Source organism: Oryctolagus cuniculus, chromosome 11, assembly GCF_964237555.1.
Source record: "Oryctolagus cuniculus chromosome 11, mOryCun1.1, whole genome shotgun sequence".
Taxonomy (NCBI): Eukaryota; Metazoa; Chordata; class Mammalia; order Lagomorpha; family Leporidae; genus Oryctolagus; species Oryctolagus cuniculus.
The window spans coordinates 91,998,148-92,010,533 of NC_091442.1; the positions used below are offsets into that span (position 1 = coordinate 91,998,148).

At 51.9% G+C, this 12,386-nt stretch overlaps 2 protein-coding genes across 2 annotated transcripts; both read right to left on the reverse strand.

Moving 5' to 3' along the window:
* Positions 1-382: 382 nt before the first annotated feature.
* On the reverse strand, positions 383-4,742 carry DUSP6 (dual specificity phosphatase 6). Its single transcript, XM_002711379.5, has 3 exons — positions 3,765-4,742; positions 2,878-3,315; positions 383-1,868 (listed from the first exon to the last, which is right to left on the reverse strand). Exons 1-3 carry the CDS (start codon positions 4,162-4,164, stop codon positions 1,561-1,563), a joined length of 1,146 nt encoding a protein of 381 aa, XP_002711425.1. The 5' UTR covers positions 4,165-4,742; the 3' UTR covers positions 383-1,560.
* Positions 4,743-5,438: 696 nt separating this feature from the next.
* LOC103348378 (uncharacterized) lies at positions 5,439-12,143 on the reverse strand. Its single transcript, XM_070053191.1, has 5 exons — positions 12,103-12,143; positions 7,157-7,288; positions 7,049-7,064; positions 6,055-6,918; positions 5,439-5,732 (listed from the first exon to the last, which is right to left on the reverse strand). The coding sequence occupies exons 1-5, from the start codon at positions 12,141-12,143 to the stop codon at positions 5,568-5,570; spliced, it is 1,218 nt and encodes a 405-aa protein (XP_069909292.1). The 3' UTR covers positions 5,439-5,567.
* Positions 12,144-12,386: the final 243 nt, after the last annotated feature.

Sequence of the window (12,386 nt, forward strand, 5' to 3'; positions counted from 1 at the left end):
TAACTTGGCAGGTGGAACTGCCGGAGGACAGTAACAGACCGGAAAAAGAAAGATCCCACTTCCGCCCTGGCACATGGAAGAAAGCGTCACTGAGCAGGGATCCTGTTGGTGCCAGAGAGAGAGGTTAGCATTGGCTGTCACCTAGTTATTGTAGTACATCTCTTTCTAGCTCTTCATGAATAGCCAGGTTCTACACTCAAGCAAGGTATGTATGCCCTGTGGCTCCATTTTTTTAGGGGCATGAAAACCTTCTTAAATAAACCCAAATTACACTCATCTTGATTTGGAGCCAAGGATGGATTTTATAAACTGTACCTGAAAAACGCACTATGAACAACTTGGAATGACTAGAGATTTTTTTTTCCAAGAAACTCACATCCAATAGCCAAAATAGTTATTTATTAATAATTTAAGGTTTTACATTCTTATAATAAATTCCAGCTCAAAACTTTACACCACGAACATAATGGAGCAACCAAACTCTCCCTTCTTCACAATCATATGCATTTCATCTATCAAATGGGCACCCATGCTCACACACACACTTCCAGTTTTATACATTTTTTTTAAAAAGGAAAGAAACCAACCCAAAGTATTGCATTTGAGGTGTCACTCCCTGAAGAATTTTGTACAGAGGTAATATACTGTTTAGCACAGCTGAAGTTTAAAAAAAAAAAAAAGAGCCCATGATTTTGGTGTCTTTCCAAGATATCCCCTTTGAGACAACACAAGCCAAAATATTTACAAAGGTAAGGCATAGTCAACTACATTAAGACGAAAAAAAATCATGAGAAAGATATAAGAGATTTTGAAGACTGCACCATTACAAAGTCTTCGTGATAATATTGTCCATTAAAATGCCATCAGAATTGGTTCGGTTAAATCAAGCATGCTACAAATATACCCTTTGGATTAGAAAAAAACAACATTTCCCATTTTTTGTTCTAAGAAGTGGCAGACCGCTCTTTCTCCCTTTGGATGATTTCTTTTAAACCCATCAAAGCAAAAGAAACAAAACACAATCCCAACAAACGCTGTCTAACGATTTAAGATCAAATATTTACAATAATCAAATGGAGTATCAGATTACTTTTTTCCCAAACTTATACCACAAATACAGAGCTGACATCTCTCTTTGGCTCCTCTATATGCAAAATTAAATCGGTCTTCACTGAAGACAATATATATTCAGTTCCAGACGCAAAAGGAAAACACCAGATGAGGCCCTAAAGAATACATGCCCCGGCCCTACCATTTGGTCCTACCCTATGTACCTGGAAGTCCTGGAATTCCAGTCCCTGCATGGGTAGGCTGTACACTTGGGCGTGGAGCAGACCTACTGCCTGTATCTATAGAGCATGTCCTGTTCGTCCAAAGAGAACGGGGCAAACCTTTCCCTTTGTTATAACCAATTCCACACTTGGTAACCTTGTCTAATACAGACAGTCGGTGTCGTTGTGACACCTGGGGCCACACACAAAGGAGGCAGCCCAGCAGACGCTGCCAAGAGAAACTGCTGAAGGAACACCCATCTCAGCAACAAAGGGCCCCGGGGGCCTTTCACGTGGATTGCAGCGAGTCCACCTGGTAGACATTCTGGTTAGAGGGGGTGGTGAAATAGAGTTGCTGTGCCGGAACTCGGTTGTCACAGGGGCTACTGAGTCCCAGCGTCCTCTCGAAGTCCAGCAGCTGGCCCATGAAGTTGAAGTTAGGGGAGATGTTGGATTTCTTCATCTTGACAATGTCATAAGCATCATTCATGGACAGATTGAGCTTCTGCATAAGGTAAGCCACAGTCACGGTGACTGAGCGGCTAATGCCAGCCAAGCAGTGCACCAAGACGCCACAGTTCTTGCCCCGGGCTTCATCTGCGGACACAAAAAGAGAGGCAAGATTTCAGCAGACTGAGAAACCACCCTTTGTGAATGACAAAGTCTAAAAACTGAACTTAAAAACAATTTGTGGCTAAGCAGTTAAGCCCTGCAGGCAACAGAAAAATATATCATTGAGATAAAACATGTACACTGGACACAATTACATATTTCAAATATTTCCTGAAAAGGGAGCTTTTGTATTAAGTTTCTGCCAACAAAAAACTCCTTAATGTGTGCATTCTTTGCCTCAGCATGTGAATACCAGAAACCCTGCAATATGGTCGTGAATGCTTTTCATACAGACAAGCAGACTGCAAGGGTCTATTAAATTATTCTCCAACTGTTGTGCGGCTAACAATGGAGGTATTCAGGCATTTTAAAAGAGAGAGGGAAGTCACAGGGGACAGCCCATTAGGAGGAACAGGATGTCGACATGGCCTGAAAATGAGTTCCTTTGTAATAGGAAATGCACTACAATGCCTGGAGATTCACTTCTCCCAGGCTTCCAGCCCCCGGTTCTTCCTGCTAGGGTCAGGTTACCCACACTGTCTCGCTGTCACCAGGATCCTAGTATCACTCCACTGGGTAAGTCAGCCTTCGGATCGCTTTCCAACTAATAACTGGACGTTAGAACTGGAATTGTAAGGCAGTGTTGGAACCCCTCTCTGCAGTCAGCACTTCTACCTGGCCTTTCCCCCAAAACCCAAAGACTGGGGGGAGCGGGGGAGGAACCTACTGTCCAATGACAAAGAGTCCCCCTTTCAAATGACTGCATTCAAAGATTGAGGCAGCAAGATAGGACAGTGCTGGAAACACACCTGTGGCCTGCAGCCACCTCAAATGGCACTTTTTCTTTCCTTAAGCAAGAAGATAAACCAGAACTAAGAACCCTCTAGGAAACTTACAGACCTGCAATCTGACCATTTAGCAAGCAAGGAGAGCCCTCAGCAGCTTCAACTCTGCCTTTTCAAAAGTTAGAGGCAGGGCTGTTAATTAGTCTCACCTATGAAAGAAATGGCCTCAGGGAAAAACTGGGACAGGTTCTGGCTCCAGTGATCCGAGATGGGGATTTGCTTGTATTTGAACTCTCCGGCGTTCTCAAAGAGATTGGGCAAATTGGGGGTGACATTCAAGATGTACTTGATGCCGAACTCCTCCAGGACGTCCAAGTTGGTGGAGTCCTTGGCACAGCCCAAGTACAGGAAGGGCAAGATCTCCACCGGGAAGGAGGGCTGGCTGTTGGACAGCGGGCTGCCATCTGAGTCCGTGGCACTGTTGGGGTCTCGGTCAAGGTCAGATTCAATGTCCGAGGAGGAGTCAGAGCTGATCCGCAGGCCCCCGAGCCCCAGCACCGGCAAGGGCGGAGAGCTGCTGCTACACGAGCCGTCTAGATTGGTCTCGCAGTGCAGGGCGAACTCGGCTTGGAACTTACTGAAGCCACCTGCCAGGGCGAGAAAAAGGAGTCGTGTAACCCGAGATGCCGTAGTAGTTTTCACGGCTCGTGAGAACCGCAGCCGCGGGCAGGAAATACCACAAGCACCCTTCCAACCCCCTTGCGCGCAGAGCCGAAGATCAGAAAAACACATTTAAATGTGCGCCCTCAGGAATGGAAGGAACCGGGCCGCCTCCCCTGGGGATCCCTCACTCTTTTGAGTCCGGAAATGCACAAATTGGCAACATTTCTGTAACCCCACCACCACCACCTCCCCAGCCCTGCAAATCTTACTTCAAATTGAGAAGGTAGAAAACTAGGATCGAGGTGGAGGTGAAAGACGCAGATCTCGGGTTAGCAAGAAACCTCCGCGGCCCGGCTCTGCCGCGCGGAGCGCGCGTGGTTCCCGGCCCCTTGCTGGGTGTGGGTGGCCCTGGCCGCGCGCCTGGGGCACGTACCTTCCAAGTAGAAGGCCCGGCAGCCCTCGTCCTTGAGCTTCTTGAGCAGCAGCCCGAGCACCGACTCGCCGCCGGTGTTCTCGTTCCAGTCGCTGCTGCTCTCGTCGTACAGCACCACCGTGTCGGTGCCGCAGCGCCGGGTGAAGCGGTCCCGGTCCTCGCTGCGCGTGAAGAGCGCGCGCACCGGCAGGTTGCCCTTCTGCAGGCGCCGCAGCATGATGCCCGGGATGGCCACGTTGATGGCCGACTCGATGTGCGACGACTCGTACAGCTCCTGCGGCCGGCAGTCCATCAGCAGCAGCCGCTCGTTGCCCAGCTCCAGCTGCTCGTTGAGCCACGCCACCGTCTTGCTGACCGCCATTTCCGACGCGAAGGGCACGGGTCTGAGCGTATCTATCATGGGGGTCGAGCTGCAGGAGAAGGTGGGGTGCCCTAGCAGACGCCCCTCGGGGCAGGCATAGGCCGAGCGCGCCGCGCGAAGCCGCCGCTCTCGGAGCGGGGTTTTAATTCCGCCTCGCCTTTCCCAAGTCCAGGCTAGCGGCTGGGGAAGGCGAGACAGACGGGAACCCGGCCGTCCTCTCTGCACCCGAGCTGCAGCCGCTCGCGCCCGGCGTCAATGAATCTCTGAATGAAGCTGCCCAGTTTTGTTCCTCCCGGGTGAATGAAATCCAATTAATTCGGACTCCGTGCTACCGAGAGAAGAAGAAGGAAAAAAAAAAAAAAAGTCTAGCGGCTGCTAATCCCTCCCTCTGAGGCTGCACCTCAGATCTACCCGGGCGTCTCTCTCCCCGGATTACCAAAGCCTCGATTTGCTCACTGTCCCTAGGACTCAACCCGCGCACACCCCCTGCGCGAGGCAGCTCCTCAATGGATACAAACAGCGAGCGCCTCAATGGATACATTCTCCGGGCCAGCCAATGAGCGCGCTGCGGAAGGGGCTGTTGCCGTGGGGACGGGCCGGCTGGAACAGGTTGTGTTGATGAATTGTTAATGAGTTTGTCATTCACAAAAACGGAAAGGAATTTCCGCTCCGGATAAGCCCCAGTGCAAACAAGCTGCAGCAGCGGGCTGGGCGGGAGGAGGAGAGAGAGGCGGCGGCGGCGGTGGAGGAGGAGCGGGGCGCACAAACCGGGGCACTTCAGTTGTCTCGTGTTTCCTTCTGCCGAGAGTTCGCACTTCGCGTCGGAACTTTAGCGCATACACGGTGCAGTTAGCATGCACAAAGGCCCTTGTTCGCTACGCTTGTGCTTGCGAGATAGCTTTAGGGAAACTTGTGCTACACCCCCCTCCTTTGCCCCCCTTTGTTCCCAGCACACTCGCTTGGACCTGAGTTCTCTTTAGCCTCCCCCCCCCCCCTTTCTAGGCGGTGTGTGGCATTTGTTTGCAAGTTTTAAAAGCCCAGCTCTGTTTTCTCTGATGTTCTTTTAGCCGAGGCCGTGTTGGGGCTGGTGAGCTGCTTTGCGGCTTTAGTGACCGCCGAGGTGTTAAATGCTAATCCAACATCTTTCGAAACAAGCCAGTTTGTTGAAACATTTTTTAAGCGAACAAATACACAATTTTTTTTTTTGGTGGTGGTCGTCTGGTTACACAACCCCCCCCCCCCCCAAAGCTTTTAGTTAAAAAAAAAAAAAGGGCTCGGTTCGGCAGCATATATACTTAAAAAAAAAAAAAGACTTTGGTTTAAAAGCAGTGTCGCGTACAGAAGGGAACTCGCCAGCAGTCCGTTGTCTTGACTCCGCTCCGGCAGCGTGGAGCGACAGGAGCCATTGTGTCCGTGATCCAGCCCCTGCCCCCCGCGCCCCACTAGGGTCTCAGCCACGGAGCGCTGCGGGGTCGCGTTCCTTCGTGATTTCTGGGCGAGAAGCTGAGTTTTCGACTGCAGTGCCTGCGAGGGGCGCTACGACGCGCCGCGCCGGACTGGCACTGCCCGCGGTCGGATTTGGCACCGGGGGAGTCCTTGCCGGAGGCCTGCAGGTTGAGGGGGCTCAGCGGGAGGACTCGGGGATGGGTTACCGCAGCCCTGGAAGCAAGTCCGAGGGGCGCCTCCCCAGCCCCAGCAGCCCCCCAGCCCCTAGCCCAGCGCCGGGCAGTCGGGGAGCACCAGCCGCGCCTGCGCATGGGACTCCTCACCCCCCCACCCCCACCCCACGGCCCCGCCGCCCGCGCCTCCCCGTGTGGCGGGCGAGGGGCCTCCCGCGACCCCGTGGACGGGTGCGGGGCTGAGCGAGGAACTCCGGGCTCCCTAGAGATCGGGGGCGGGTGAGCGGCTTAGAGTGGAGCCTGACAGTACCTCCTGGCTCTCAAAATATGAGGGGGTCTCGGGGCACGTCTCTGGCCCCCCGCAGAGCCAGCAGGTAACTTGGGGAGGTGCGGGCCAGGCAGGCGAGCTGTGGGCGGCGGTAGGGGGCGCAGGCCGGCCGAGGCGCCGAGCTCTATTGTTACATAAAAGTGCCAGGCGCCCCTCCCAGCGGAAAACCACCTGTGCGCGGTCGGCGGCGCGCGGAGGAGGGGGCCGCGGCCGGAAGGCGCGGGCCCTAATCCGGCTTCCCCTCCCTAACCCCGGGCGGAAAAGAGGCCGAGCATTGTCCCGCCGCCGCCCGGGAGGCGGAAGCGGGGGCAGGGGCCCGGCGGGGAGCGGCTTTTCCGAGCGTCTCCTGCTGCGCTTTGCGCTCACCCGAATTCGGCGAGGGCGCGTGAGGTCACGGGGGTCTCCCCTCGCTCGACGCCCCGCACCCACGGTCCTGCCTGCCGAGGCCCAGCAGCAGTTTGCGTTGGTAGTCACCCGCCTCTTCTGCCTGATTTGGGAAATGTGCACTAAAAAAAGGCAGCTGCGGAGCCCAGGTTGCCAAGTTGGAAGCGCTGCAGTCGGCAGGCCGCCCCTGGAGGAGCAGCTTCGACGGAGACCGGGGGCTCCGGGCTCCTCTCCGTGCCTTTTTTGGGCAACCGTCGGAACCAAACTCCCGTTTCTCTGGGCACCCCGCGGTTGCTGTGGGGGAGGCCCGCACCGCGGCCGACCCCCCCCCCCCCCGAGCCGATTCCGCAGTCTGTTAGCAGACCCTGCAGTCCTTGGGTCTGGGGGCTGGGGCGCCACGGGAGAGGCACGGTGTCCCACCGCCCGGGACCTCCTGCAGAGGGAGGGCAGGAAGTTCCGTTCCTACTTGCCTGTTTCCAAAGTGCAATTAACTGACCTGAGTCGGAGCCTAGACTTGGGAGGATAATAACACCTCGCAGGCCTGGAGGTCGAAACATTGTAGTTTTATGTGAGCCCTTCCCGGCGGACTTACTAAAGTGGCATTTTGACTGCGGGATTTTAAGAACGAGGGTGTAAAGGGCCACTGGAGGGGGGTGGGGGGGCACTTCCTAGGCGCGCAGACTCGGTTAAATCATCTCACTTTTTTCGATTGCAGCGGCCCTCGCTGGCAAAACGAAGATAAAAATACTTGCGCTTCTGAGGGTCGCTGTGATGGTGAAATGGGAACGGGAACTCCCCAGAGCGGTGATGCTGTGCTACTATTTCTGTAATTCTGAATTCACCTGCAATACGGCCTAGGGCCTTTGGGAAGTTTCTTTACATCCCCTCTGTGTGGTTGGCAACAAAAGCCCTCCCAGGGACTGACTAGCTTAGCGAGAGTAATCCATCCACTTAAGCCATTAAGCAAGGCAGGTGCTGCCCTAGACTGGGCTCCACATTCTGTAGCTGGGTTAACAGAACAGCTGCATTTCTAACTTCTCCCTACTCTGACTTGTACCCACCACACCGAACTGACATCGCACAAACAGCACATGGAGCGTTTACTACAGGTTGGGCGCCGCTTTGCTGCTTTTTCTGTTCATGGTTTGGGTCGGTCCTCGGAAAACCTGTCAGTTACCCCTTTCACAGAGATGAAGAAATGCGCACGAGATCACACAGTGCTAAGCATGGGGCGAGGACTTGAAGCCAGACCCTTTACCAACTCAGGTGACAGTGGGTTGTGGACGCCACATTCCCGGCCATGCGCTGCTGTTCCCTGCATTCTGACTGCTGGGCTTTTGCAGCCTCGAACACTGTTGCACCTGCCCACAGAGGTCAAGGTGGAAAGTTAGGCTTATTTCCCTGCTGCCTTTACACACCAGTGGGTTTCCGTGACTGCACACAGCTCTTCCTTAGTTAACCATTCACCAAAAGCTGCATATTCTTCACTCCATAGAGTATGTCTTAGATTCTAATCCTCACCACAGTACTTAGCTCCTGGGGCAACATTGCACCTGCGCATGGGGGTCCTTAAAGGGAAGTCAGCCAGTTCATTCATTCACTTATTCTAGGTTCCAGAAAACCAGCAGTGAACAAAACCGGAGGAACCTGCCTTCCTGGAGCTTACGTTCTAGTAAGATAATAAACAGATATACATCATGTTAGAAGGTACTGCAATGAGAAAAAATAAAGGAAATTCAGCAAAGTGTAAAATTGTGATTACTTATAACCTACCAAAAGAAATGTGCAGATTCAGGATGACCAGGATGACTCCGAAACCGGGCTTAGCGGTTGAGACACTGGTTCAATGCGCACAGCCTGTATGGAGTACCTGGGTTTGGTGCCTGACTCTGGCTTTCTGCTAATTTGAACCTTGGGAGGCAGCAGTGATAGCTCGTGTAAGTTAGGTTCTTGTCACCCACGTGAAACACCTGGATTCAGTTCCTGGTGGACCAGTGGATAGGAGCATTCTATATATACATATCTATCTGCCTTACCTATCAGTTACCTCTCTGCCTCTGAAATAAATATGTAGTTTTAAAGTGTAAGGCACACCGGGAGTGCAGTGGAGGATGGCCCAAGTCCTTGGGCCCTGCACCCACATGGGAGACCAGGAGAAGCACCTGGCTCCGGGCTTCGGATTGGCGCGGTGTGCCGGCCGCCGTGGCCATTGAGGGGAGTGAACCAACAGAAAAGGAAGACCATTCTCTGTCTCTCTCTCTGTCCATTCTGCCTGTCAAAAAAATAAAATAAAATAAAAAAATTTAAAGTGTAGGGCACAAACGATTTTTTTTAAAGATCACTGCTTTATCACTGCATAAAGCTGATATGCTGACGACTCTGCCTCAGGTGTCACCATCCTGGGCCTTGTGGCCAGGCCCCAAAGAAAAGCTCTTTCAGGAAATAAGGGTTCTAGCATTTGCAGAACCACGGGATTCCTTAATGCCCGAGGCCTCAGCCCCTTTCTAGGGCATCATTCCTGGGTGAAGAGTTGTGTTCAGTGTGAGGGACTACAGCAGGTGTCTCTCCCGCATTGTCATGAGCGCAGAGATGCCCATTCATAGATTTAGTCTGTGTGTGTGTGTGTGTGTGTGTGCCCGCCCAGAGTGCCTGTGCTTGAGTTCCTACCGGAGAGTCGTCTGGAAAGCTCCCTGGAAGTTGTTAGTCAAGTCTTTCTGTTCTAAATTGGCTCTGGGCCCTTGGAAAAGCATTTTAACTTTGCAGGAATTTTCCTGACTTTGAGGGCACTTTGTGATTTACAAGACTCAAAAGGGTTAGCATGACCTTTAATCTTCATGGAGTAATCTCCCTGAATATAATGACATTTATTAACACATCATGTGAAAATAGTTGAACAGATTTTCATCAGATTGGGGGGGGGTGTTGGAAGGTCTGCTTGAAAATGCAGTCTTGTGTCAGATTGAAAAGTCACTTTAGGGGTTCCCAGGAGGCCCTCAAAGTCGTCAGTGGCTTTAAGAGCAAGGAAACCTCAGAACCAAATTCAGCTTTGTCTGAGGATGTGTTTGAAATAGTCTGAGTTAAAATAAAATGGCACAGGGGGTGCACAGAATTCACTCTGAGGTCTCCTGGCAGGTGCCTCAAAAAAATACAGTGAGAAATGAGATCTGCAAAACAGGAACTGAGAACCCGAGAGGCCTAAGGGACTGACAGTAGGAAATGCAGGTCGTGTTCCTTGGCAGTGGCGAGCTGTGCACAGAGAAAGCCAAAACAAGTTTCAAATAGCCCCCAGAGGGAATACCACAAGGGCAGCCCAAACGCTTCTCACAGAGTTCCACACAGCTTGCCTCAAGGTGAGGAGCCCTACGGTCCTGCTGATTGAGAGCTGGTTAATGATTTGCCCAAACAACGCGGGGTGGGGGTTGGGAGCAAGGCAGGCTAGGTTAGAACACCTGGGAGAGGTCGCTGGGCAGCAGCCCTGCCAGAGTGACTCAGCCACAGGCCCATCCGGTGGGTGGTCAGTGCTTTCCTGTAAAGGAGATGGGACTGTGGCACCTGGCCAGGATGAGCCGGCTAAGAGAACTATGAACTATTGTGAAATGCAGACCGTAGCCAGTCTGACTACGCTTTAAAGGTTATGGCCGTTGTTGGTGTTCTCGTGTTTTTCTCCTCTCACCTGATGAAGTGGAGATTTACATTCAGGATCCCACAGTGGCTTTGCCTAGAATATTAAGGAAATTCATTTCAAGACAACAGTGTCAATTTTCCCCTTCTAAATGTTTTAGTTCTCTCCTTCCAGGAGGAAAACATCCAGTGACTCTTCCCTCTTACCCTTTATTTTCATGAAGTAGGGGATGTAGAAGTCTGTTTAAATCTGTGTGTAGGCCGGCGCCGCGGCTCACTAGGCTAATCCTCCGCCTTGCGGCACCGGCACACCGGGTTCTAGTCCCGGTCGGGGCGCCGGATTCTGTCCCGGTTGCCCCTCTTCCAGGCCAGCTTTCTGCTGTGGCCAGGGAGTGCAGTGGAGGATGGCCCAAGTACTTGGGCCCTGCACCCCATGGGAGACCAGGATAAGTACCTGGCTCCTGCCATCAGATCAGCGCGGTGCGCCGGCCGCAGCACGCTGGTCACAGTGGCCATTGGAGGGTGAACCAACGGCAAAGGAAGACCTTTCTCCCTGTCTCTCTCTCTCACTGTCCACTCTGCCTGTCAAAAAAAAAAAAAAAAAAAAATCTGTGTGTAACGCACTGTCAGGGAGCTGGCATCTGCAGAGCTGAGCTCATTTGCCCTTTTTTGAAAAAGATACAATGGCTCCTTGCTTTCCACTGTACTCAGTTCCAATGTCCTAGAGCTGAACCTCGCTGCAAAAGTCTGGCTTAAGTTGCCTTCCGGGAAGAGGAAGACCTACATGGATTTATCTTCCCCAAAACTCCCTGTTACGGGTGAAGCACCATGTGTAGCGTCGCCGGCATGGGCTGTGCTACATCTCCATGCTGCAGGTCTGCCTTGCGCCTCCCTGTGTGGGCCACGTGTCCTCCGTGTTCGTGACTTCCCTCCCCGTCCTGTCTTCCTTTATTTATGCAGGTGTGAACAGTACATTGAGCTGCTGTGTAACAGAACTAATTGTTTTTCCACCCTATTTCTGACTCGGCAATCAGTGGAAATCACTGTGTGTCCACAATACAAGGCGTGCCTTGGCTCTCAGTTTCTCAACATAACTCGCAGTTCTCCCAAGAATACCTTGGGAGAATACCCACATACCAGGAGCCCCAAACTCCAGTGTAAGCAACAGTGCCTGGGCCATTTGGTGACTTCATTACAGAAGCTGTATATTGATGTATCATGAAACTAATGGTATGATAGCTACAGCTTATTCTACACCCGACCTGGTGCATGTGAAATCTATCATGATGACCCTGTGAAGCAGATATGCATATGGCGTTAGCACAGGTGTATAGTGGGGAGGCGTGGGCTCAAATATGGGTCAATCTTGCTGGACTCCAAACACCTCTGGGTCCCTTTGAAGCCTCTGGTGCACACTGCTCCCCCGGATAAGGGTGGCCCTAAAGCATAACTCTGCAGCCTATTTTGACTTCAACCTGTTAGGCAATGGCAGCTTCCACATAGTATGTTAAATTTTATCTTGATGGTCAAGACTAAGAGTTCTGGGGTCAGTTCAACCTGGATTCTTAGGTGGGATCACCTGCTTTCTAGCCATATGACTGAGGGAAATCAGTTAATCTCCCTGTGCCTTAGTTTTCTTATCTGTAAAATGGGAATACCATAGCACAAGTCTTTTGCAATCAATTGATATGCAAAGGGAGTAGGATATGCAAATAGTCTTATACCAGTAACTGACCTGATTTTCTTACACACACACACACACACACACACAACTTCTAATAACTGTTTATTGTTCTTGCTGGAAAGGGATTATATAATGCAAAAACACACTATGCCAATTTAGTTCTCAGGAATAGATAAGCAACTCATGGGAAAGCAATGCTTTTAAGAACAGAATCAGTAGCTTTATGGCCACCTCTCTTAGTTGCTGATCTAAGTTGCCCAGAGGTTGAGGTTTTTCAGTGTACCAGGAGATTTGGATAAATTGGGCACACTGGAATACTGACTATCGCAGGGCTTTCTCACCGGTCTAGAAGTGGCCTGTTGGAGCAGTAGGCACTCTCCATCACCGCCAGCTCACAGATGGTCCTGTGGACTGTGTGTTTGACAAGAGGGGAAACTAGAAATCTGGCCTGAGCCATGTGTCGTGGTCTCTCAGTGATCTGGGGCCCTGTCACTGATGGGAGCACACATGTAGATTCTGTATCCTGCATATAAGGCATCTCACCCAGTGGGAATGTCCTTCTTCCCTCTGACTTTATGACTAGCAGGAGCCTTTCACATGGGGTGGAGTGCAGGACAAGCACCTG

What these genes read in the sequence shown, in the direction of transcription:
- DUSP6 (XM_002711379.5), bottom strand. Translation starts at nt 4,164, where the DNA reads ATGATAGATACGCTCAGACCCGTGCCCTTCGCGTCGGAAATGGCGGTC. An exon ending in CCGGGCCTTCTACTTGGAAG is followed by an intron (nt 3,316 to 3,764) that starts GTACGTGCCCCA and finishes TCGCCCTGGCAG; the next exon opens with GTGGCTTCAGTAAGTTCCAA. An exon ending in TGAGGCCATTTCTTTCATAG is followed by an intron (nt 1,869 to 2,877) that starts GTGAGACTAATT and finishes TTGTGTCCGCAG; the next exon opens with ATGAAGCCCGGGGCAAGAAC.
- LOC103348378 (XM_070053191.1), bottom strand. Translation starts at nt 12,143, where the DNA reads ATGGAGAGTGCCTACTGCTCCAACAGGCCACTTCTAGACCG. An exon ending in AACAGGCCACTTCTAGACCG is followed by an intron (nt 7,289 to 12,102) that starts GTGAGAAAGCCC and finishes AGGTGAATTCAG; the next exon opens with AATTACAGAAATAGTAGCAC. An exon ending in CATATTTTGAGAGCCAGGAG is followed by an intron (nt 5,733 to 6,054) that starts GTACTGTCAGGC and finishes CTCAACCTGCAG; the next exon opens with GCCTCCGGCAAGGACTCCCC.